The sequence below is a fragment of the Beauveria bassiana genome, assembly GCF_000280675.1.
Source record: "Beauveria bassiana ARSEF 2860 unplaced genomic scaffold BBA_S00002, whole genome shotgun sequence".
Lineage (NCBI taxonomy): Eukaryota > Fungi > Ascomycota > Sordariomycetes > Hypocreales > Cordycipitaceae > Beauveria > Beauveria bassiana.
Window position 1 is genome coordinate 370,854 of NW_007930837.1, and position 25,039 is coordinate 395,892.

At 52.0% G+C, this 25,039-nt stretch overlaps 8 protein-coding genes across 8 annotated transcripts; 3 read left to right on the forward strand and 5 right to left on the reverse strand.

The window, feature by feature from the left end:
- Positions 1–200: 200 nt before the first annotated feature.
- BBA_00796 (hsp70-like protein) lies at positions 201–2,387 on the forward strand (the record flags this gene model as incomplete). The annotated part of the gene is made up of 8 exons (XM_008595893.1): positions 201–264; positions 319–905; positions 957–1,001; positions 1,057–1,126; positions 1,193–1,670; positions 1,722–1,935; positions 1,995–2,130; positions 2,182–2,387. The coding sequence occupies 8 exons, from the start codon at positions 201–203 to the stop codon at positions 2,385–2,387; spliced, it is 1,800 nt and encodes a 599-aa protein (XP_008594115.1).
- Positions 2,388–3,157: 770 nt separating this feature from the next.
- Positions 3,158–4,122, forward strand: BBA_00797 (phosphotransferase enzyme family protein; the record flags this gene model as incomplete). Its single annotated transcript, XM_008595894.1, has 2 exons — positions 3,158–3,444; positions 3,510–4,122. The coding sequence occupies 2 exons, from the start codon at positions 3,158–3,160 to the stop codon at positions 4,120–4,122; spliced, it is 900 nt and encodes a 299-aa protein (XP_008594116.1).
- An 887-nt stretch (positions 4,123–5,009) lies between these two features.
- On the reverse strand, positions 5,010–5,309 carry BBA_00798 (uncharacterized protein; the record flags this gene model as incomplete). Its single annotated transcript, XM_008595895.1, has 1 exon — positions 5,010–5,309. One exon carries the CDS (start codon positions 5,307–5,309, stop codon positions 5,010–5,012), a length of 300 nt encoding a protein of 99 aa, XP_008594117.1.
- Positions 5,310–6,521: 1,212 nt separating this feature from the next.
- BBA_00799 (phosphate transporter) lies at positions 6,522–8,477 on the reverse strand (the record flags this gene model as incomplete). Its single annotated transcript, XM_008595896.1, has 3 exons — positions 6,522–6,814; positions 6,888–8,336; positions 8,399–8,477. The coding sequence occupies 3 exons, from the start codon at positions 8,475–8,477 to the stop codon at positions 6,522–6,524; spliced, it is 1,821 nt and encodes a 606-aa protein (XP_008594118.1).
- Positions 8,478–13,386: 4,909 nt separating this feature from the next.
- BBA_00800 (uncharacterized protein) lies at positions 13,387–14,656 on the forward strand (the record flags this gene model as incomplete). Its single annotated transcript, XM_008595897.1, has 2 exons — positions 13,387–13,850; positions 13,918–14,656. The coding sequence occupies 2 exons, from the start codon at positions 13,387–13,389 to the stop codon at positions 14,654–14,656; spliced, it is 1,203 nt and encodes a 400-aa protein (XP_008594119.1).
- A 281-nt stretch (positions 14,657–14,937) lies between these two features.
- On the reverse strand, positions 14,938–18,402 carry BBA_00801 (HAM-2 protein; the record flags this gene model as incomplete). The annotated part of the gene is made up of 4 exons (XM_008595898.1): positions 14,938–15,820; positions 15,874–16,003; positions 16,058–16,367; positions 16,417–18,402. The coding sequence occupies 4 exons, from the start codon at positions 18,400–18,402 to the stop codon at positions 14,938–14,940; spliced, it is 3,309 nt and encodes a 1,102-aa protein (XP_008594120.1).
- A 615-nt stretch (positions 18,403–19,017) lies between these two features.
- On the reverse strand, positions 19,018–19,854 carry BBA_00802 (uncharacterized protein; the record flags this gene model as incomplete). The annotated part of the gene is made up of 1 exon (XM_008595899.1): positions 19,018–19,854. The coding sequence occupies one exon, from the start codon at positions 19,852–19,854 to the stop codon at positions 19,018–19,020; it is 837 nt and encodes a 278-aa protein (XP_008594121.1).
- A 2,612-nt stretch (positions 19,855–22,466) lies between these two features.
- Positions 22,467–24,379, reverse strand: BBA_00803 (NDT80/PhoG like DNA-binding family protein; the record flags this gene model as incomplete). The annotated part of the gene is made up of 3 exons (XM_008595900.1): positions 22,467–23,061; positions 23,116–23,481; positions 23,538–24,379. 3 exons carry the CDS (start codon positions 24,377–24,379, stop codon positions 22,467–22,469), a joined length of 1,803 nt encoding a protein of 600 aa, XP_008594122.1.
- Between the last annotated feature and the right edge of the window lie 660 nt (positions 24,380–25,039).

The window sequence follows — 25,039 nt, forward strand, 5'->3', positions numbered from 1 at the left end:
GTCAGATTGCATTCACTGTTTCTTCTGCTTTCGCTACCTCTGTCTTTCGCTCAAGATTGCATTTGCTGGTTCACCTGCTTACGCTGCCATTATCTTCAAAGAGGAGAGAAATCTTCCTCACTTCTTCATTTCAACAACACTTACCCGCTTCTTATGTCTAGAGAGTTACCCTCTGTTCAGAAGAGTTTCCCAGGGAATTCATGGCTTCCACTGCTTGCCCTGTCAAGCTGATTGTCGGCCTCGACTACGGCACGACGTATTCTGGTAATAAAAAATGCTGTGCTCCTCTCTATATTCGACATCTAATTCAAGAAACAGGACTCGGTTTCGCCCTCTCCACGGCTGCTGATTTCAAGGATATTATCACTTGGACAAAGTACCCCGGCGCCTTTTCCCACAGCGCCGAGCACAGCGTCAAAGCCCCGACACGAATTGCTTTCGCTGAAGAGAATCCCGATCTTAATTGTAATGTTTGGGGATATCAGGTTGAGCCTGGTATGAGATCCTGCTCCCTCACCAAGCTTCTCTTGGACAAGTCCGCTCTCTTGTCAGACTTTGACGACTGCAGCGTGTATGATGCCAGTACTAATGACCTGATGCGCCTTCCCGAGGGCAAGTCAGCCAAAGAAGTCGCGACGGAGTATCTTCGTCAAATGTATAACATGTTTGAAAAGTCAAAAAAAGAGCTCTTTGGTTCGATGAACCTCGATGAGCTACCCGTCGAGTTTTGGCTCACGGTTCCGGCGTCTTGGAGTGAGAAGGCAAAACTTCTCACCAAGGCCGCTGCTATGGAGGCTGGTTTTGGAAATCGGGTCATCGACCGAGTCATGCTGATTTCAGAGCCCGAGGCGGCAGCCCAATACACGCTCAAGTCCAGTTTTCATCATCTGGAAACTTTTGTTCAGGTATGTTTGTGCATTTCAGTACCTTTCAGTGAGTTCTTACAGCGTCCGCAGAAAAATACCGGTGTGATGGTCTGTGACTGTGGTGGCGGAACAGTGGTAAGTTTCTACAAATGCCACGAAAAGAACAGTCTATTGATGCCAATTTTTAAAGGACATCACTACCTATGAAATTGAACAAGTACAACCGCTTCTAAAGCTTCGAGAGATTGCCGTCGGTATTGGTATGCATTTACTTGACCATTCAGCCGCACTATAGGTACTTTAACATCTTGACTGACATTGTACAGCGGGAAAATGCGGCGCAACATATGTGGACAGAAACTTTTTCAAGCTAATGGCTGATCGATTCGGAGAGGCCTTTACCGACCTCGATCCTGAACAGATTGGCCCTGGAAGTACTTTCATGAACCAATTCGAGCAGCGCAAGAAAGATTTCAGCTATGGCAACATCAGCCGAAGAGCACACCGAATCCCACTCTTCATGCCTGCCTTGAAGTACACTTCCAGAACAGAAACCTTTTACGAGAAGCGCTCCTCGTCCATTCTCTTGACTCATGGGGATCTGATGGATATTTTCAGACCGGTTGTCAAAAGAATTCTTCTCTTGATTGAGGATCAAGTCTATCGAACGAAAGAAAAGGGGGAGACGCCTATCGGTACCATTGTACTCGTCGGTGGATTCGCCTCTTCACCGTACCTGAGGGAGTCCATTCAAGACTGGTGCGATGAGAATGAGATGCGCCTGACCACACCAATGTCTGGAGCGTAAGTATTTCTATCCCCTTGTATTAGGTTTTAAAAATAACAGCCATTTAGTTGGTCTGCAATTGTTTGCGGGGCTGTCCTCAGAGGCTTGGAAGGATCCATTGTTCGGGAGAAGAAGTGTCGTAGACACTACGGGACCGAGTTGGGCCAAAGATATATTCCTGCCCAGCATGAGAACTATGACCGTAGCAAGCGGCGTGTCTACATTCATGCATTTTACAACCACGAATACTTGGACGGATTCCTTCATTGGCAAATTAGCAAGGTGCGTTTACTATTAGCTAGATCGGACAATTGCGATACCTAACCCGAAATCACATATAGGGGGAAAAAATCGACAAGGACACGGAGATCAACGTTAATATCTATGCGAGTGTCAAAAGAACTCAGACTCACTCTAGAGAGGTGAAGTTATACTCATGCAACTTGGACACCGCTCCCGAGTCGATCGAGTCTCCCCGTGAGTAATTCGCACCTGTAGACCGTCGCTTGCTCTAACCTAGGAACTCAGGCGTGGAGTTGGTTGGCAAACTCATCTACAATCTGACTGAAGAACATATCTCCAGAGGGAAGAAAAAGATTCACGGAAGTGTCACTTGTTACCGAATCCCGCTTGTGGTCAATGTCAGGCTCAACGATGAGGCAGGCCATCTGGTCTATCGAGTGCTGCAAGATGGCGAGGAAATTGGAAAGGCGAACATTTTGTTGGATGATTAAGATTTGAGTAATATTTATGTGACGCCGGAGACTGCGCTTCAAGTGCGAGTCCTGGTCCGGGGCTGGGATGTCTGGTGTACGGCACGGACGACTTTTTCTCTTGGTGTGCCGACATGTGCGCTCCAGAGATTGACTGAAGCAAAGGCCACGAGCAGATCCTTGACTGCTACACCATTGACCATCCAGGTTGTCGCGCAAGGAGGGTCATGTGGTTGCGTAGTGATGGTCGAGATGTGGTGCTCATGATTGATGGCATGGTGCGATGGTGAATGAAGCTTGTCGCGATGGCTGCAAGTTTACTTTTGGGTGTCTGGTGATGTCCACTATAACCGCAGACTATTACCGCGATTTTATTTACAGAAGTACTCTGAATATCGAGCTGATACGATTCAGCTCGCAAGAATGTCTTTTGTCTTGGCATCTTTGCGAAATGGGTTGACGGTTCGTGAAGTCAGGCGGGCCAAGTTCTGGCAGACCCAACATTGAGCTTCCGAATTACACCTTCTCCTGAACTCCTTGATGTCAGTAGTTATCTAGGCGCGCATAAAAAGGTGTCTCATCCCACAGCGGTTGAAGTACTATTTGTACTTCCTTCACGCCTCTTCGTGCCACCCAACAACAACACGTAGTTGCTGTGCTCACCGTGCACACACGACGCTTCACTTCCACACTGCCCGCTTTCTACTAAATAACAAATACGGTGTCTTCTCCCAACAGACAAATCTCAGCATCGAAAAGGCCCCTCGGCAAAGACCCAACTCTATTTCATCATGTATTTCGCGCCGTCGCCAGAGCATCCGTGTCCAGACCATCTCCTCGACAACCGCACCAAGAGCTTCCAAGCGTCCATCAACCTCGATTTGGTAAAGGACCTGGCCCGCAGACACAATGACGACAAGTTTTGCCGCATATCAGAAGCTGTCCAGCATGGATATTACTTTTCCTGCATAAGTGTCACGTTTCCCGACGAAGGTAAAGAGTGGGTGGTGCGTATTCCGGTGCCGACGACTGTGGACAAGACGTGGGAAATGATTCAGAGTGAAGTGGCGACAACGAGGTATGAGACAAAACCCTCACCAGTTTGGTTTGTAATAATCTTTCTTTACTAACCTATGAAACTAGGTATATCCAGCGTCACACCTCTATTCCAGTTCCCACTGTCCACGCCTACGGAAAAGATGAACGCTTGACCGACGACGACACCACCCTCCAGTCATACATTATTACAGACCGAATTAGTGGTAATCCTCTTTCTTTGGATGATTTACTCGTTCTGAACCGAGAGAAGCGGGCAAGACTCTTTTCTCAGCTCGGTAATGCACTTGCACAGCTGCAGGAGTTGACATTTCCCACCACTGGCTCCTTGTATCCCGATGAAAAAGACGACACAAAAGTTCGCATCGGCCCTTCTCTCTGCCAGTGGGAAGTCGACATTTCCAACCGCGACGGCGTCAAACACGAGCGTCCTCCATTAACCACTGCCTGGGACTCTATCCACCTGCATCTCGGTGCCCTCGCTCGCGGCCCTGCTTTGCGAAAGCTCTTTTACTCTGAGAATGGCCGAGAACGTATTACCCGCGAAATGTTTGCGCTAGACGCCATAACTCGTCACGTCGAGGACAAACGCCACACCTATTGGCGGGAAGACGCCGGCTTCACACTGAACCACTCTGGCCTGTACTACCAAAACATACTTATAGACGGACAAGGCAACATCCAGGGCATCATCAACTAGTCCAAAGCTGAAATTTTGCCTCGCCAGCTCTCCGGCCCGCCAACTTGGATCTTGTGCGTCGGCAACGAGGACAACTGGCAAGAATACGACAATGTCTGGGCCGAGTTCCAAGACGCCATCCACCCAAAACACCCTTACCGTAAGCATCTCCAGTACTACCTGGACAACCTCGAGCACGCGTACTTTGCTACGACGCTGCGCTGGCCGCGCCACATTACCGACGTGTACTTTTGGCGCCGCTTCTACGACACGCAGCACGATAAACCCATTGACGAGCTGCTTGTCGAGTTTTTTGAAAAAGAGCCAGCGCGAAAGATAGAGCTGGAGAGGCGCATCGCAGAGCATAGGGAATATGCGGTCGAGGATATTGGACAGCGTGCTGGCGTGCTGTCTACGGAGCTGCCGAAACTGCTCGAGTTGTATATCAAGGTGAGGGATTTGATTGTGAATGCGACAACGGCGGGGATATTGTGTAAAGAGCCCTGTGCGTCCGACTCTCTTGAGCTTTTGGTTCCTTTGGTCGAGTCTGGGGGCTCGCCTCTGCCATCTGATGACTCTGGCAGATCTGGTAATGCTGCTTTCGTGGCCGACGAGTCGGTTTAGTATAAAAGGTTTGTGGTGTTTGGTGGGTTCTTTGTGCACAACAATGCTTTTGCTCGCTGAGGGTTTTTCTATTCTGCCTATTCTGCCGGTGTTCAATTGTCCTGGTCTTGACTACTTTGCAAATAACCTCGCAAACTCTTGTGTCCTTTCCCCCGCGCTCTTTTACTTTCTTCACGAGCCCTCAAAACAGCAAAAAAAAGTGACTACTTTCACCATCATTTTGCTTTTTAGAAAGAGCCCCGGTCTCCCCTTTCGCCCTCCCATCCATCCATCCACAGTCTCTCCTAGTGCCCGTTTCCGAGCCGCCGCATCAGATCCCTTTGCTGCGACTCGGCGACGGCCTTTCTATTATGCAGCGTCGTCAGGGTGTTTCGAATCTGGTTGAGCGCCGTCGAGTGATTGTTGACCGCCACCGACACCGAGTGCTCGGGCAGTTGGCCGACCGACGTGTACTGCCGCAGACTGAGCATGGCCATGTCGAGCTGCGCGGCCACCTCTTGCTCGTGGCGCCGCCAGTAGTCAATCTCTTGCTCAATCTGCGCAATCTTGGTGGCGAGCGCGGCGATGCGGCTGCGGTCCGACATGGTTATACGAAATCAATGGTTGTTGCTTCCAGTTTGGTAGGAACGGCTAATGCAGGACTTTAGTATCAAGTAGTAGCCAAGATGGCACGACAATTGTACAACCAGTTTGACCCATACCTTGTTGTATTTTGTATATCTCGAGAGATTAAAAAGATTCTGCAGCTTGTAAAAGATTGTTTGTATTGTCTTTGAGTCTAGTTTTTCAATTTCCCTCCTCATTGTCAGAAACCGTTCAATTGGCCGCCTGTACTTATACATCATGGCCTGTCTACAACCAGCGCCCGACGCCGTGCAACTCGAAAGCGAACGGAAAAAGTTTTTTTTTCTTCATGGTGGTGTTTTTGTGAGGCGGTCAAAATAGATTTTCTTTTTGGATGTGGAACATTTTTCAACCTGTAGAAACTGACTTGGCATCATGCCACACAAGAAAAAAGGCAGACAAAATCATTGCCCGAGCAAACCAAACAACCTGTACCGATGCATCATCCAGTGCTGCCCAGTACCACCACTACAAGTCGGTTCGCGATGTTTGCCCACCGGCGTTCCTTGCTGCTTTACACTCCAATAGCGCAAGAAGAAAAAAATGAGGCTGAAACACACCTCCCCCTCCTCCCCTGTCGTGACACATTTGCGCCTGCCTGCCAGTACGGATAGTGTCCCGTTGGGTAGGCTTGCAGACCGTTTACTTATGCATGCGTCAAGACGTGCACAAAGGTGTCGGCCGAGGGGAGCACATTGCCCGGAGGCTTGACTCGATAGTTGGGCAGACATGGAACATGATATATATCTTTGTTCAATCTCGGGTGGACGCAGGGGTCATGTGAGTCAATGTAAAAAGGGAATGGATGTAGAAGGAAGGATAAAGACGACGTAGGGCTGAGTTATACACAGCACTTTTTTCGGCCGCGACGGAGGTTAAATGAAATGGGACGCCTGTTTGGGTTAGCTTTGCGATTTTAGCGTCGATCGGGCGCCGACAGCGGACCGGGGGAAATTATTACAGGAAAAACGGAAAACGGATAAAAATGTACAAGTTTCTCATCTCCTCCATCTTTCATAAATCGTCAACACGGGCACGGGCAGACAGAGCAAGTTTGAATCAAGTGCGTTATTATGCATATACTATATATAACTCTAATCAATCTTTTGGTATTTTTTAAACAAAAAAACAAAAAACTCCCATGTACAATGAATCCACAAACATCATAATCATTAGGTGCTGCCAAAGTGGGGGGCGTTGAGCATGAGGCCCATCAGGCAGCCACCAATGAGACCAGCAATGGGAATAGTCATGATCCAGGAGAAAACCAGGAGGAAGACACGCTTCCAGTTGACGGCCTTGAGAGTGCCGTTGCATAGACCGACACCAACCGTGGCGCCAGTGATGCACATGGACGTGGAAACGGGCAGAGAGTATTGGGAGAAGATGAGGACGGTAATGGCCGCACCCAGCTCCATCGAGGTACCACGGCTAGGAGAGTGGTAGGTGATTTTGTTACCCATGACTAGTAGGAAATTGTTAGCAAAATTGAAGATTTGGGCAAAAAAAAAAAAGACAAAAAGAGGACAAAAGCTTACCCTTCATAATGTTGTAACCATATGTGATGAAGCCAATGCAAATGGTGAGGGCAATGACGGCAATCTGCCACAGAGGAACGGGAGCTTTGGCACCAGCAGCCTTGCCAGTGGACCAAGCAGCATACATGACAGCCCAGACACCGACGGCGTTGCCGACATCGTTGGCACCGTGGGCAAAAGAGGCAGTGCAGGCAGTGATGATTTGGACAAAAGAGTACAGGTACTCAACCTCGTTGGGGTACTTGGTAGCGTGGTCATAGACGCGAGCCATGCGCTGGCCCTCGGGAGTACCCTCGATGCCAACCTGAGCAGTGTGAATGTCGTAGTGAGCGCCGTAGAGGAGAGCACAGACAATCATGGCAGGGAAGCGCTTGCAGGCAGTGATGAGGTTCTTGGTCTCGTGAATCGAACCGGCGCCCATGGGATTGTTGTGCAGGGTGCGCATGGCCCAGGCCAGAGGGCCACGGCCCTGGCGGAGTCTGGCGTGGTGAGCCTCAAGAGCCTCCTGCATGAGCCTCTGGTAGCCTTGCTGGTTGCACTCGGCCAAGATGAGCTTGTTGTTGGTTCTGGGCACCTCTTTGCTGGCAAACGCGGTATCATCCTGGCCCTTGAGATTGTCGCTGGGAGGGCGGACGTCGGACTCGCTCTCAGGCTCGGGGGTATCGTGCTGGATGACGGCGTAGTTGGGGACCCTGGCCTTTTCGGCATCCGGGGGAGCAGGGCGCCAGAAGAGCATAGGACCGTAGAAGACGTGCCAGAGTCTGAGGGTATAGTCCTTCTTGACAACCTTGCCGTGGACATAGGGGACGAAGAAAAGCGCAGACATGGCAAACAGTCCGAAGCCAACACCAAGCGTGACAGCCACGATGTACCAGGCAGGCTTCTTGGAGAGACCCAGGCGGGGGGAGCCCTTGTAGACAATGGAGAGGGTGCAGACGGTGCCGGCAATGAGGAAAAAGAAGGGGGAAGTCCAAACGGCCCAGGGCACAGGGTTCTTGCGCACATGGACAGTGAGCTTGATGAGCATAAAGGTGATGGCGGCAAAGACGGCGGCAATGGCCGGGGCCATGCCGAGACCAGCAAAGATGGCACCGAGACCAGAGCCCTTGTTCCACCCCCACTGGACGCCGCCGGCGCCAACAGTAGCGACACCAACACCGGCAAGCGACGAGATGAGAGAGTAGGTGGAAGAGACGTGGGCAGAGTGGCGAGTGCACCACATCACCCACAAAGAGGCACCGGCAGAGGCGCAAGCAAAGGCAAGAAGCTGCACGCCAGCATCGTTTTGGAAGGCGGCGACGGGGATGATACCGTTCTTGATGGTCGAGGCACTTCGAGCACCGACAGTGAGCGCACCGAGCATTTCAAAAATGAGGCAGAGAATCATGGCTCCTCTGTATGAGACGGATCGGGACGAGACACTCGTGGCCCAGGCGTTGGCGACATCATCTGAGGAAAAGACGTGGTTAGTAAAGATGTATGTGACCCGGATTGATCGGTGAGTAGCGTACTGGCACCGTTGTTGAATGCTTCAAGAAGGGCAAAGCAAGTGCCAATGGCAAAGATGTAAGTGTACTCGTGCAGAACCATCTTGGCGGCTTCTTGGGTCCAACTCGGACCAGGGGCAAGCAAGACTTTTTTGGAGGAAGTAGGGGGGTGATATGTATAGCTTGATTGACACGAGGAAAGCACAAAGGGCTCTGCAGCTTTCTGGGGAATGCATTTACCTTTATAATGTGATATGGAGGAGCTCGCAGGACGCAGTGGCCCCATGTAGAGCCGTGTGGCGTTTCAATAGCCAACCCCCATAACGAGAAGTCTGTCGCATGTGCACGAATTGACAGGCTGCGAGGACCCCTACCAATGTCAGAAAATGGACACCGAGAGCAACATGGCATTGCCGCAAGGATTTCATGCCAGCAACGGTGGCGGTTTGGCGACGCTGGTATAGACTCCACGCTTCAACTGGTCCGGAAGTGGAACTAGCGATGCGCCACCAAATACGGTCCTTTTAAGCTTAATGCTTGGCAAAAGAACCACTTAATTACCCCGGGAGAGCCATTCATTCATCTGGGTTTACCCACGTGGGATCTCTCTTTGTGCCTCGTAGGCTGAGATTCCCCCTCCTCCTTGTAGCCCTCGGGGCGGCCTTGTTGACCCAGCTTGTCGTCGGTCGGGAAAGCAAGTCGCTCAGCGTCGCAACCGGGACAAAAGTTTCTTTCTCTTCCCTTTCCTACTCCACCCGGCCCTTCTCGAACCTGTGTACAGCCCGTAAGAACTACCAACAGTTTTCGCTGTCCAACTTCAGACACAGTCCATGTGCGCGTGCGTGCCTTGCGTGATTGGCAGGATCTGCATTCTCTCAGCCCGCCCTCCCCCCGACTCGCTTCCGTAGCTTTTCCTTGTCAAAAATGAACAGGGCGAGCCGAGGTGAAGAATTGATTTCCTTTTTCTTCCCTTCTAATATCACTTCCATGATTGGATTGTAATGCAACAGTCAACTCGAAAGGAAACATGCCAATAGACAACCCAGACGCCGCACGCCGTCGCCAAGCCCAACTTCGGTCAAGAATTAAGGAACCGACTTGGCAGATGCTTGTACTTGGCAGCCGCTTCCCCCCGTGTCTCTGGTAGTGGTGATCGCGCCCGCCAAGAGGCACGCGACAGCTGTACAACACTTTTGAAGCAGGCAGCCAATGACCAAACAATCGTTTTCGGGCGCTTTTTGCTTTGCGTGTTTTTTTTTCTCGCTTTTTTTTTCCGTATTCAAGAATAAATACCGCTCATCGGAGGCTGTACCATGATGGTAGGTATTCTCTTGCCTAGTGCATGTGCAGTGCCAAGATGTCAACAGCGACAGGGGGCACCCTCTCGTGTCCATCATCTTCTCTTGTCAGTATTTGCGGCTTAATTTATCCGAATGCTGCAGCTTTCAGCGCGCTGCAAAATTCCAAATCGGGGCTCTGTCCCGCGCCACGGGCGTAGCGACAGTTGTTGGGCGCTGACAGCCCTGGTGTCAGCTTTCATGCAGATCACTGTCGGCGCGGGGATGCGCCCCAATCTCCTGCAGCGACATGGCGAAACACCAAAACCTTCAAGACGAGAAAAAAACGATAAAGTCATGCGTGTATTGGTTCGGCGCGACCGTAGCGCTGCCGACAGTACGCCTGTGCCGGACGCTTGGTTTCGGCATGTGGCCGACGTGCCAGTCGTCGTGGAGCCGCTTGTCGACGAGCCGGTCGCACGGTCTAACGGCGATCCGCGGCGACTCTGGAAGCCCTGCCGCGCTAACTAGCTGCAGAGAATAAGGCGAATGTTCTTGAGCTCCTGTGGCCATGCGCATTTCAAGCTGTTCAAGGGAGTCCGCGCCCATGAAGATGAAGGACTATGAGAAACACGGGGCTGGTGATGGAGGAGCGCGTCACCTCTGAATATCTGAAAACGCTCATCAAAACTCTGAAAAACAATTGTGAAGAATCTCAATGAAAGTCTTGAATGCGCAGCAAAGTCTACAACGTTGTCAATCAACTCGATCAACTCGTCCAGCTTCTGCCTCTGGTAGAAGGCTTGGGGAAACAAGCTCGCAGCTCGCAGCAAGAAGTTGCAAGGGTCAGCCATTTCAGAATTGATCCAGTTCGAGTCGACATCGGTTTTCCGCCGTTTCCTATTGATACTTGTCATTATTGACTCGTGTGCAGCTTCTCGCTGGTTACTTCGCCAATCACATGGCTTTATCACTATCGCTGAAGTGTAGGCGTGCTGGGAAAGCGAAGCACGAATTCTGCAACCTGCTTCCTCAAAACACTTCGAAATTCTTGTCGCGCCTGTCAAGTGTGTATTCGTGCATGCTCAAGTATCAAGTGCGTGCGGCTTGCCACTTATCAAGGAAAGCAGCTCTCGAGCCTACCGAAATGTCGCTGGAGACAGTGATTGGAATCTGCCTGCTCAAAACGAGAAGCTGGCGCAATGGGCGGCACCAAGGGAGAAAATCTCTCAAGACAATTCAACGAAACAGACCCAAATATGCCGAAATGGATTTTCGCGAGCGCTCAAGTCAGCTATCGGCAATCATGAAAGCTACACGAGTTCAACGACGAAACTATTGGTACTTTGCTGATGAAAGTTTGTCGCTGGGCGCGATTTCTAGAAAACTGGTACTTTGGATTCGACGGCAGGTCCTGGCTGTGATAATTCTATGCTGACGCGGGCTCTCATCAAAGACGGGCTTTCATCAAAGACGGGCTCACATGGAAGTCGGGCACTTTGAAAACACTACCACCACTGTCAGTACTGCATCTTCGTTGCAGAAGTCACGATATGTCACTCCCTCTTCAAAGACGCGAAAATCACAACAGAGCAAAACCACCACTTGTTCCTGTCCGCCCTTATGCATCGGCTCTTTTCCAAAGAATCTGGCCTGCTTGAGCTGCGCTGCCAGCTGTCGGAGGAATCGAAAGGTACTTGACCGAAAGCTCTGGGGATCTTGGAGCAGTCTGGTTACTCGCGCCGAGGGGAATCGACCTGCGGTCACATTGTGAGTCTTTGGCTGCCTTGGAGAGATGCAATGGTGCAGATTGGAATCAACTTCGTCGCAGCTTGACAATTCCAACCGCGAGGACCATTCAGCTGCGAGGTCGATTCACAAACTCTTGGTAACAAAGCAGATTCTATAACGCCATTCAGCCACGACATTGACCTCGTAATTGATGCAGAAATGTAAGGGTTTGCGAGTGATTCAGCGACATCAACCGCCAGAAGATGGGAAAAGTCCAAAGAGAAAAAGGAACAAGAATTTACTCGTGGCTCACTCGTGGCTCCATATGACCTTGGATATCGTAAAAGGCGATCCCAGTCAGTACAGTCGAGATTGAGATGTCGATGCGCTACTTGCAAAAGTACCGACCAAACAGAAAACGGCTTGGAGACACACGTGCAGTTGAAGGCCTACCCCTGGAAGATCGGGTTCAAGACAATAGTGAAAGGTCTTTCTGTTTGGCAGGCTATTTTTTTTTTTTCAATCGACAGCAAAAGAGGATCTCGTCCAAACGTTTGACTCTGCCTCACCGGCCACGCAATGTTGAGGCCGCTTCGCCGATGGTGGCGCTGTCCACGCGTTGATGTCCCGCTGCTGCATGAAACACCTTTTCCGTTCAAGATTCGCATCGCTCCTTTCAGAATTCGCGTCGCGGACGAAACCATTCCCGTCAAATGATGTGCAGCTTCGAATGGATTATTTCAACACGCAGTTAGTCTTGAAATTGTTCATGTGTTTCTCGAGCTTCCAAGGTGCACAGTGCAGAACCCTTTTGGTCAATCCAAAATATGTTGCGCCGGCGAACGGATCGTTTCCACATGTTTCAAAGTCATAACGAGACCTGGTGGGAAAAGTTGAACAATAATTTGCAATATTACACTGAGGAAGAAGACATGATTGATGCAAGCCTCAAGCCTTTGAATAGATGGGGGGGCAAAGTCTCGCGGCAAAGACGTGGTCCAGTGGCTGCTCGAGCTCGGTGACGGTCAATCGTTTGATTGCAGCTCTTCATGAAGCCACCTCAGACAAGATGGAGCCTCGCAAGTCGTTCGGCGCTCGTTTTGCATTTTGCTGATGGCGTGAGTGGCAAAGTTGAAGCCAATGTGAAGCGCTTATCACCAAGATGTCCCAAGTGGCCAATCAAATTGACAAAGACCCACCTTAACATTGTACTCAGCCATCCACCCAACCACCCAGCCACCCGGGTGCACTGGGGCAGGCAACACCGGCCTCTGAGCCGCCAGCGTTTCGTTCTACCTTTCAGGGCCTCGCGGGCCATTCCCAGCGGGTTTGCGCCCACTACAATCGAAACCCCCGACTCCACCCGTTGTCGTCATCTTCCAGAAATAGCAACACGGCAAAGACATGAGCAACTTCGTTTTGAAGCTGTCCTGACAATATAATTTTTGCTGATTTGGCATTTTTTCTCAGACTGATTTATTGTTTCAGAAACCTTCATCTTATTCTTTCTTTGAATGGACTATAGTCGTGTCAATGGGAATACATGTTAATCCGTAACGGTTAACCGCTCGGATTTCGGATTCAGAGTTACGTCAACCCATCCTTGAAGATGCAGGGATCATAGACCCCCGTTTAAACCAACCAGCCGGGCAGTGCATCTGTAAAACGCCTTGCACTGCACCGCCAAACAACCTGCTTACTGGTTCGAGTAAGCCAGCCCGGGGCCAACCAAAATATCTTTTGCCTTGACGAACCTCTCTGTTTGCTTACACTTGGGTCATTGATGCGTGGCGTTTTTTCCATCTCCCAAGTCCTATTCACTCCGATCCGAATCGCGATTGCCTCCATTTCTTTCTCCTCTTACATCTATCTCCTCAGCAAATTCCGTCAACACCTTTTACAAGCCCTTTTTGCGTCTGATGCTACTCTCTTCTCCATCGCTACGCCAACCTCCAACACCTACCTACTAGTTACCCCGCCGGCCGCGACGAATCCCGCCCAACCATGGCCCGCGGCACCTCACTCGGCCTCAAGACCGTCCAGTGGCTCATCCGCCTCGTGCAGCTCCTCTGCGCCGTCATCATCCTCGGCATCTACTCGTACCTGCTCGCCGCCCTCGCCAACCACAACCTGCCCACGCCCACCAACGTCCGCGCCGTCGAGGGCGTCGTCGGCGTGGCCGTTGCCTACGCCCTGCTCGGCCTGCTGCTGCTGTGCTGCTTTGCCGGCCGCACCCTCACGTCCTTTGTCGCCATGTGTTTTGATTTTGCGTTTTTGGCAGCCTACATTTTCGTGGCGGTGGCGAACAAAAACGGCGCGGGGAGCTGCACCGGTGAGGTGACGACGGTGTTTGGAAAGGGCAAGGCCGAGGACACGCTCGATGCCGGAGGTGGCTTTACCAAGATTCCGAGCTATCGCACGGCGTGCAAGCTCGAGACGGCGTGTCTCGCCATTGCCATTATTGCCATGTAAGTCGCGGCATACGAGAAATCTGCCAGCACAGAACGAGGATGGGCTGCTAACAATAGAGATTAGCTTCTTCTACATCTTTTCCATCTTTGTCGAGCTCGCTCTTGGCCGCCACCACCAGCGCGAGAAGCGCCTCGCCAACTCGCCGCCCCAGATGCAGATGCCCTACGCCGAGAATCCCTACAACAACAACCCCGACCAACCCGACTCGCCCCAGCAGCAAGCCCCGGCCGCCGGCTTTCTCGGCCGCGTCTTTGGTCGTCGCCGTCGCGGCCAGCAGGCCCTTGCCCAAGACGACCCCAACATCCTCCCCGAGCACGCCCACCCCGCCGACATGGTCTCGGGCGGCGCCGCGGCGGCGCCCAACAACCGCGACTCGCAGGCCACCGCCGTCGGCCAGGATCCGCAGTCCCCGTACAACAGCAACAAGTACGAGACGGGTTATGGAAATGCCGGCAGCTTACCGACGTCGCCGCACCCCCACAATCCCATGGTGACGGGCCAGACGCATGCGTACGCCGGCGACTCGTACGCGCACGCCGGTGACTCGTACATGCACGCTGGCGGATCGTACACGCATGCCGGCGACCACTACGGTCATGCCGGCGACCACTACCACCACCATTACCGCGGAGACAACGCGGCGGCGGCGACGACTGCGCTGCCGTACCCAGACGATGGCCCGTATGACGGCCCGTACGAACCGCATCGGGCAGAGCCGGCGACAATTCCTCATTACCAGATGGGCCCGAGATATCCGGCCCCGAGTTATCGTTATGATGATGGCATCTATGATCGCCCGTAAAGAAGCAAATAAATGTATGATTTAAAACAACACACAAACGCACATGCACGTCTACACCACATTGGGTACACATTGAGTACACAGTTTTTTGTTTTTCTTTTCCTTTTTCGATGGGACGATTGAAAAGGGATGAGCATGGATATAGGTCACTGTCACTAGATATGGGTCAATGGATGATACCCCTACACGACGCCACTTTTCATCATTGAACAATACCTGTTAATAATAATGATATCAACAATTCTATAACCTCAACTCACGCTACTGACTGCTGTCTCCCACTACCAATTCTCCATCTCGCCTGTGCCATCATCTCCACCTACTTCTGCCCAGTTCAGGTCCAGCTTCTCCAGCTCGCGGGTGAAAAAGTCTTGCTGAAACGTTTGCCCACGCTGCTTCTGCTGCTGCTGCTGCTGCCTATCCTTGTGCTCAGTCGCCGTGGTGGGTATGTCGCCGAGCGTCTTATCCGGGTACCGCCGGACGTTGAACCAGTGGGTGAGGCCGCGCAGCGCCTGTTCGAGTGGCAGCGCCGAGTCCACCTCGGCGTCAATGTCGCTACCAGCCAGCCACTCGTCGCGCAGCTCCGGCCGGCAGTGCAGGTACACTGCCGTTATGACGCGCATGTTGCTCTGGCGCCATTTCCGCCCGCAGTATGGCACCTGGTTCTTGAATAGCTTTAGCGTGTACAGCCGCAGCTCCGGCTGCGGGATCCGTAGTGACTTGCGCAGTATCGTCGACGACTTGTACTGCACCAGAAGCAGGTTGCGGTGCGCCTTGCCCTTGCATATCTTTTGCATCACGCGCAAGTAATTGATCAGCGAAAAGAAATTGCGCCACGAAAAGTCGGTAATTGGCTCCATAGGCAGATCGTTGACTGGGTAGCCGAGCTCGTCTACCTCGGGTCGCATATTCCGATTGCCATCTGTCTCGGAAGGCTGGCTTGTCGGCTCTGCTGTCTGTTCATTATGTACCCCCTCTGCTGGCGGGGACCGGCGTCTTCTAATCGGTGGCGGCGCTGCGCTGTCGTCACTTTCCTCGGCCTCGTTTTCCGGCTCGCCCGCACCTTTAGGTTGGTCTTCGCCTTCTTCATCTTCATCCTCATGCTCAAGATCGCTATCCATCCTGTCCTTAAATCGGCATCGTAGATTGCAAAAAGTGAAGAAACTGTTGCAAAAGTGTTAGCCAGAGGATACCCATCAGTCAATCACTGGACAAACCTGTTCTCCAGCCGATCCATTTTGCTGTCGACAACTTGCTGTACGTCTTGATGTGCGAAGAGCTTGAGCACAAGGGGTATATAATTGGAGTCCAACAAAAGTTGAGTCAAATACTCGAATCGTAAAACATCTGCTTCACGTTAGCACCATGACCTGTCACTCGTCTTATCTGAAAGAGACTCACGCGATAGTCGCAGCCATTTTAGCAGCAACACCAGGATACCCGACATGGCCTTTGTCGTGACCTCCCTAGTTCTAGCAGCATCCACTTCCTCCGGCGACTGTTCGGGGGGTTCGCCGCCTGGTTTTCCATTATCGGCATTGGGCCCGTTGTTCATGCCGGGCCCGTTGTTCATGCCAGGCCCGTTGCGTCCCGATGTGCCTTGGTTCGTATGCGACTGCGGAGCCTGCTGTGCTACTATGGCCGCAACATTGGCAAACACTGGCCGCAGCAAAACAATAACCAAAGACTGTAAATGTGGCACTGCTTGGTGCTGTATGGGAGTTAGCATCGATTCGTCGGCTCAACAACAAGACACTCACATAAAAGCTTTCCACAGCTTCCAAGCGCTTCTTGTCCCGGTCGCTCATCTTCTCTTTCCGCGGACCATAATCGACAACTTCTGCTGGCACAGTTGGTTTGCGTACTTCCTTAAGTTCGCCTTTGGCCTCCTTGATCAATTCTCGTTCTTCTTCTGTGAGCTCGCTCAAGTCTAGTAGCTCTTCAATGTCATCATCTTCTTCCTCATCCGGTTCCCACCCACGCTCAAATTTGAGAAATGCCTCTCTCTCGTCCCACAACTGCCTCGTGGCTCTTGTCATCCGTACTCTCGTAGAGAACAGTTCGCCCGCTTCAAGGATGGACGCGGGAATATCGCTCCCTTCCCATCGGCGGTTGATGGTGTCGTTGAGAGCCGCTAGCCCCTTGCCGCCAGCGCTATTACTTGTGGCGTCAAGCGGTGGGTACATGAATGGAAAGTTCTGGTTTGTCTGATAATTTTGTTTCTTGCCGCCTTTGCCTCCGACACCCGGCGATGGCGGCGGTGATGGGGCTGGGGTAGCAATGTGCACTGGCTGATGTAGAATACTGGCGCCACCAATTTGTGAGTTCGTCGGCCCAGAAAGAATGCCATTGGAGCCGTTATTTCTGGTTGTATGTTGAGGAAGCGGGGGAAGTAAAGAGGTATTTTCGTCTTCGAGGGGAATGACGGGTCGTGGAGGCACGTATGCTGGATATTTGGAGGTTATTTCTTGGCGAAAGACATGGTAGTCTAGCGGCGAGGCAGTGATTGTTTGCTTCTCTTGGTTGTCGCTGAGCTCGCTGGTGGCCTTTTTGACTCTTTGCAGGTCATTGGTGCCGCCAAACACGAGCAAGATCGACTTCCAAAATAGCAGTAGTATTTGTGTTTGCGGGAGAACATTGTGGTCATCCCATCTCAGTTTGATTGTCGCCGTCATCATGAATTCGGTAAGAGGTGGCTGCAGCTCGAGCAGTTTCCCGTATGACGCAGCCATGTCTTCAGGATCGCTAAGAACTTCTTGCAGAGCAATATACATAATGGTCATGAGATTCATCAACTCATCGTATGGCTCCTGGGGACTACCCTGGCCAGCTGACTGTGGGTTCGGTACGTCTCCAGACCAATGCAGCTCAAATGCATGCCTCAGAGCCTCCCACACGACCGGTAACCCCTCCAGTGACGCGAGGCATTCGACACCGGCCTTGATCGCCTGTAGCTGCATCGTGCTTGCAATTGATTTTCCGGGTCCCTTGCTCCTGGTCGCTCCATCGCCAGATTTCTCATGTTCATCGTCAGACGCCGCGGTATTTGGCATAGCCGTGTCCCCCCAGCGCCCCAGTACCAGATAGACCAGCTTTCCGATCGAGGCCGAGCGCAGCGCCGCGTCATTGCATTGCACACCCGCGATCGCCGCCTGCACGAAGCGGGTGCGGGTGTCGTTGTCCGCATCCTCCCAGGCCACCTCGTGACCGCTCTGGCCGCTGGCCATCGTTTCGTGGTTCCAGTGCCACTCGAATGCCTTTTGCGCGGAGCTGAGGCGCACCCACTGCCAGAACTGGTACATGAACCACTCGTCAATCTCTTCTGCGTGTGGTCCCATGTCGGCGTAAACAAAGTCGTAGGCCGGCTGCTCGGGCCTGTTCACCTCGTTGACAATCTTGCGAAGCTGCGCCAGGGAGAGGGAGTCGGTGGGGAGCGGCGGCGCGGGCGCCTGCGGCATCGGGGTCGCAGAGTTGCCTCCGTGCTGCGATGAGTCGAGAGCTGCCCGCTGCAAAGCGTTGCGTTGTAGGATTGGCCTCGTGGTCGACGGAGGCGGTGCGACGAGGGGCTTCTCGGTCGCCAGCGTCCTGTCAGCCACATGGCCCATGTCCTGGACGTCCATATCCATGTCGGGGTCTGTAGGTTCGTCTTCTGCCGGCACCTCGGTCACAGTGGCAGTGGGAGCTGATGGGTGTGCAGCTAGGCCTTCCGCTCGCCCGTCGTTCTGTGCGCCGTCGAGCAAGCTCATTGTTGTGGACGACGCTTTGCTTTCCAAGGCCGGCCCCCGATTCGGCACCAAGGCGGAACTATAGACGTGGAGGCTCAATATATTCAGTCGAAGTATCTATAGGCGCTTCTCTTGCCGCAGGGTCCCCTTGTCGATCGTCGGGCGTCGAGCGTCGGGTTCGATGGCTCAGCGAAAACGGACCTGACCTGTTGGATTCGTGACTGGTCCTTAATGCTCCATCTATCGTCGATACGCGGGAGAGCTTAGCCTAAGATGTAAAGCGTCTTCCCCGGCATGTAAATCGTAAATGCTATTCGAAAAGCTCTGTCTTGTCTCAGAGCCTTGTCTGCTGATGATACAATGTTGTCGCGTGTTTGATGGTATTTTAGGTCTGCGGACCCAAAGCTATCCAGATTGGGGTGGCAGGACCGCCGCGCGCGACCGCCGCTCTCGCAGGAGCTCATTGGCTGGTGGGGTTGTTGTAGAAGTTGTCTACTTTTCTTCGTACAAGGTTTCCACGTCGTCATGTAAATACAACACACTCTCTTTTCTTCTCATCTCACAAATTCTTCTCAACTCATAAATTCATTATAACATTATTTACAGATGTTGTGCTCTTTGACTGGAAGGGCACACTCAATCGTTGCCACCAGAGTCGCTAGCAGTGTCAACGCCATCAGCCTCGCCCCCAGCCGCCACCTTCTTTTCCTTCTCCTTGGCACGTTTCCTCAGCTTCTTAATCCTATTCAGCCTCTTCTTCTTTTCCTTGAGGTTCTCCGCCTTTTCCGTCTGTTTCTTGGCAGCCTCATCCGCTGTCTGCGCCTCTTTCTTTGTGCGCTGACGCAGCAGAATCCGCTGCTTCTTGCCTGGCCTCTTCCTCTTGGCAGCCTGTTCCGTGTCAGGCTTGTCGCCAGGCCTTGCCTTGCGAGTCGCGCTCGTTGTGATTACCCTCCACGGCATCGTCACGCCCCATGACGGTCGCGTAGACCACTGCACAATCGTATCCGCCGTGACAGCCGCGTACCTGTACTGCTCCTTCTCCATGGCCGACGGTGCCTTTGCCACGTAGTATGAGCAAGGCCGTCGCCGAAGAAATGCGCCGTCACCCAGAAGTTCGTTTTCGTCCTCCAGAATCACCTTGGCAAGCTTATTTGTGCCGCCGGGGCCGGCTGTGCTGAAAAGATTGAATTCGTAGCCTTGTTCTGCGGCGCGCTTGTCATCCTCGACTTGAGCGACGTTCATCATTTGCTCAGGTAAGTCGGCATTATTTGGCAGTCGCTCTGAGGGTGCAGAAGGCTCGTCGTCGTCGTCCAGACCCAGCGCCGCGGCGATCTGGGCTCTCACTCGGGCTTGCATCGCCTCATCGTGGCCAATTGTATCGTATAAATCTGCGCCAGAGTCCCCCAAGTCTTCGCGTCGAACTCTGCGATCGACAAAGGTCAGCAAGGCGTCTTGTATTCTTTTGCTTTGCATCTTGAGAACAGCAAGCGCGCGTTCCACATTCGCGTGCTTTAGTGGCCAGTTTCGGGAATGCGCAATATCGTGGGCAGGAAACAGCTAGTCTTACCTCTTTGCTTCTGGAACTTCAAACATTGCACTTCGAAGACTCAGCTTGCTAAGAGGGTTGTGTGGTGGGAGGGTCGAGGATGCCGGGTGAACCGTGGCAGGATGGCGTGGCACTTGCTCCTGTCGTCGAATGCGAGCGCGCGGGTGCTGGATCACGAGGAGTCTGGGAAATAGGGCCTCTTTCCGAAATTGATTTTGTAGCGATAGTGATGCGCTCAATGGGAGAAGCGCGGGCTGAAATGAGCTGTCGCAGAAGATGCAGAGGCGTCGGCGAGCGTGGTCTCGCAACTTTTTTGGTGTCTCGCCCCACTAACCCGTCACTTTCTCTTGAAGCCTCGACGGGCGCAAAGTATTGTTGCAAGTGACCATCTCACAAAAAAGTATCCTAAAGAAAAAAAAAAAGTTCAGTTGTGTATATGACCTTAAAAAATAATATATCCAGAAAAGAAAAAAGCTGCTTCTTATCTCTTTTCTACTTCATCTCTGAACCAGATCTTATCTTCTTAGCCACCTTCTTTCCCGGGGGGCCTAGTCTCGACAACTTGCTAATCAAGAGCAAGCAAAGCTCGACTTTGTATTTAAATGAAATCCTGAACCCTCAGGTTCTATAAAAAAACCTGATATTTATTTCTTTGTCAAATTTTCAATCACCAAAATGTTGCAATATGTCCATAAGCGCCAAATCAGATATCCCAGCTGACAATGCTTGCTTACTGCAACGCCCAGACTTTATCAAATCGATATTCAGAGGCTCATCAACAAGCTTAAAACAACAAGCAGGGAGCTGAAATCACGTGTGCTACTACAAATGCGTAATCCAAGTCATTGTTTGCGTCAAAAGACAGCTGAAAGGTGTGTAGGTGCGCCACGGAACTACTCGTCGTCACTATCGCTAGCAAGCAGAAGCCCCAATTACGACGGAATTTCAGGATGCCATCTATTCAATCAATCAAAAATCTATAAGAGTTACACTCTTGCCAAGAAAATGGCCAGTCTCGACCAAAGGCACCCTAGTCGTTTCAGTCAGTCTCCGTACAATCGGAAATCGGGCGGCGCCTTCCGTCCGTCAGCTCGAGTCGTCGTGATTAGATCGGGATTTGTGGAGCAGCCTGCACCAGAGCGCAGCAGCCACGGATCAGCATGCCGAATTTTTCACCAAGGCCACTATATTCTTGCTCGGGATACATATTTACGAATGAATAATGCAAAGTTTGAAAACAGGCCAGAAACGCGGGCGACGATTGCAAGACCCAGTTGGGGGCCAAAAAGCAACGCTATAGTTGCTGTGTAGCATTGCATCTTGAAAGAAAGCCACCCCCCTCCCCCTCATTTGGCCCGCCACCATGTGGGCATTTGCATGATTCTTTTACTGGTATTTGGGACCAATGTCGCTTTCGTTATTGGTATAAGCTGTATAATATAATTGGACATGTCAACCCGCAAAAAGAAAAAAAAACAAGAAGAAGAAGGAAAATGAGAAAAAAGAAAACAAGTAGAGAAGAATACGAAAGATGGAAAGAAGGAAAAAGAAAGGAAAAAAAGAAGAAAAGGAAAAGAAAAAGGAAAAGAAAAAGGAAAAGAAAAAGGAAAAGGAAAAGGAAAAAGAAAAGGAGAAAACAAGGCAAATGGCTCGGAAAACCAAACTAGGAAATGGGGCGGCGGACAGACCCAGCGCGCGTGCAGTGTAACCTTTGCCACAAAGGTTACTCCGTACGGAATAAACAAGCATACAATACGGAGTATAGCATCACACGGAGTACCCTATTCATCAGTGAGCGAGGCGAGTGAGGGTTGCCAGTTGGAGACGTTAGTAGCTGTGGCCCATCTTGTCCTTGAAGGGAATACTAACCGGTTTTGATGAAAATCAAAAGGTACAGTTGCGAAATGGCGCATCCACTGGATGTTATCTCCAGCGCTTTATGCGGCGCTTCAAGATGGCGTTTTGTTACTGCGCTGACTGACTGGTATCAGTCAATCAGCGTTACCATGACCTCGATGCGAAGAAGACGAAACGTGTGTATTCATGAAGAAAATTGTGTGCAGTATTGTATGTAGTGGAGCAGAAATTCACATCATTGCCAACCAACTCCGGATATAAGAAAAAACGAAAGCCTCCCTTTGGTACTCCCAAAACAATCCTGCCCGTATGCTGTCCTTGTTGTCATGTCCTTGGTCGACAGAACGTGTGGCGTGACATGTTGTAGCAGGATTCGCAGAAGATCCTCCCAAGTGTACAATCCGCCATGGCCCAATTTAGAAGCAAACAATAATAGAGAAAAGAAAAATCAACGCATGCAATCCTCCCAATAATAATGTCTTGCGCCATATATAACTCAGAGAAAGCAAAGTCCCCGGCCGCCCAGTTCTGGTGGAACATGGAGGCATAAACCAAATCAGTCAAACTTTCCCACACAAAAGGCAGTCATGCTTATACATGAAGCAACCTAGTAATGAAGTTGTTGAAGCGATAAAGCAGAGCTTCAGGCTAACAGTCCGCCCACGTGGATCGGAACCAATTCCTAATTGGCACTCCACGAATAGTTGCTCATCGACTCAAAGGCACCTTTAGCGCCAGGTTGATAGAGAGCATTAGGGAGAGTGCTCTCCTGCTTCGCAGACCGATCAAAGGCATACGGGCGATGCGCGGCACTGTTGCCAGGATGGCTGGAGTAGCTCATGTTCGTGTTGGGCTCTGCCGCGCTGGGCGTCCAAGTACCGCCAGATGATGGGTAGTAGTCTCGTTGAGTAGCGGCAGGTGTGCTATCGGAGGTGTAACCCATAGTACCAGCATCGCTAGCGATAGAGGCGCGATAAGATGAATAGCGGTAGTCAGAGGCACTATCTGAGGCGGAGATGGAGCCATGCACAGACGACTGGCCATGGTGTCTGGGGCTCTTTGTCGTTCTGCCGTTGTCAATGTATCGTGGAACGTTTTCCGAAGCAAGTGCTCCAGCGGTGGGAGCATATTGCGATAGCGAGACAGGAGGTGCTAGTGAGGTGCCCAGAGGGAGTTCCGAGCCGTCACTCGCAAAAGCAGAGGCACTTGCCATGCCCATCGTCGTCGTCGGGAGTTGGCTCAGAGAATCAGTTTGCTGGTTCCATGAAGGGTAAGAGCTGTACAATTCATTGTCAGTTTTGCGGTGAGTTTGTGAGCAAAAGTCTACTAACTTGGACCGCAGAGCAGCCGGCTGGCCAGCCGTGGATTTCGGCGGGCTGAATGTAAAGCCAGATCGGGGGACCTGCATGTCTATGCTTCCTCCCCGCTTGATTTCCGGTTTGGTAGAAAGCGCACTAGCAATGACACCTACGCCAGTCTCAACCAGAGCCTGGCCCCGAGAACCGGCGCTTGATCCAAGTAGAGGAATCTCCTTGCGGGCCTGGAAGTTGCGCGGGCTGCGGCCGCGAACAACAATCGGTGAGGTGATGGACTCGGTCAATACCACCTTGCTATTGTCAGCAAGAGTGCCGTGGACCTTGAGGTGCAAGACAAAGTGCTGTTGCAGCTCTTTGCGGCGGCCATTGTTGGCAGTGGCACTGTTTCCGTCTCGTCAGCGAATAGTCGTCTTTACAGGCAAGGAATCATAGCTCACATTCGGAACTGGAGACGGCGCCAGCCGACGGGATATACAGCATATTCGCCATCAGAGTTGGGGCTGCTATCCTGAAAGGGGATCAAAGGCAGAGCCGGAGGCTCCTGATCAGGGTTCTGCGTCTGTTCGGGCGAGTTGGGTGGCGGTGTCTTCCAGGGAATTACAATGAGGCGAACGGGGTTGCCATCGACAGATTCGATTGCAGAGATGGTAACTTCCATGTTGCTCACGGGTACAGTCTCGTTGGTCTCGTTGACCACCGAAATAGGGCCTCTCGGCGTGACAAAAGAGCCGCTGATCTGGAAGAGGTTGCGTCGGTAACAAGTAAGCTCAGGTTGAAGTGCGCCGCCGTCGCTGGGATTAGAGGGCATCTCCGAGAGAAAGAACATTCCGTGCAGTTGAGCGGAAAGCTCAAGCTGCTGCACGCGGCCATGCTGATCAACCACAGTGCTCTTTTCTTGGGAGCGGCGGAAGGCGAGAAGCTTGTGGTCTTGGCTGACTGTGAGTCTGGAGGTATCGTCACGAAGATCCTGGACAATCTCTTGATAAGGCTGAGGTTCGGTCTGGGAAAACGATCTTTTCAGAGGAGGGTAATTTTGATGCGAGGAGAGAGGTGCAGGCTGAGGTCGATCAAAACTAGATCCCTCGTCCTGTGAGTAGCGGCCATATGGGTAGTGGTCCTGGCCAGCACGAGGTCGAACGCCAGAGGAAGAGAAGGTTGCGTCTATGGAACTGCCGAGGCGTGCAGAAATCTGCGAGGCACCGTAGTTGGGCCAGACATTTGCGTGAGGGGCATCTCCCCTCAAGTCAGTCATAGTTGGAGGATATGCTGTCGCGGTCATCATTGGCGCATTCTCGAACGGGATGTAAACGAGGTTTGCGAAGCCGCCTCGAGAGACGAGAGTCTACTAAAATGCAGAGAGGAGAGGCAAAGAAACAGAGGCTCAAGTGTTGGCTGCGTAGAGGGAACAAGTTATACAACTGGCGGTGCAGAGGAGCCAAGCAGATGCAAGAAAGATGTATGTAATGATGAAGAAAGCAATGAAGACAAGGAAGGGGGAAGTTGGGGGCGAAGTGGATGGTCTTGTATACTTGTAGAATCTCGCTGCATGAATGGAGCCCGATGGGACCCCAGTGCAAGAGCAACGACAGACGGCAGATGGTGAAGGGGCGTGTCCAACAAAAAGGCCGGCAGTGTGCCCGTGTGGCGGAGATCGAGGTTGGGGGGGACCGTCTTGACGCCCAGGAACGGGAGCTAATAAACTCTCTACCAGGCCAGTCGCTCTAATCAGAGCAGGCAAGTCTGGTGGCTCTCAATGGAACCCCCTTGTCCGTTTAGTCGGTGGGGGAGACCATGGCGGCCAACTGTGTACTTTTGTTCGAACGGAGTACAATGCTGCAGAGTACCCCTACAAGCACACCACCCATACCCGTCCTGGGTACAGGGTGCAACAGGTTCGAAAAGTCAGACGGGGGGTGGGAAGGGGGTGAGGTGGAGGCAG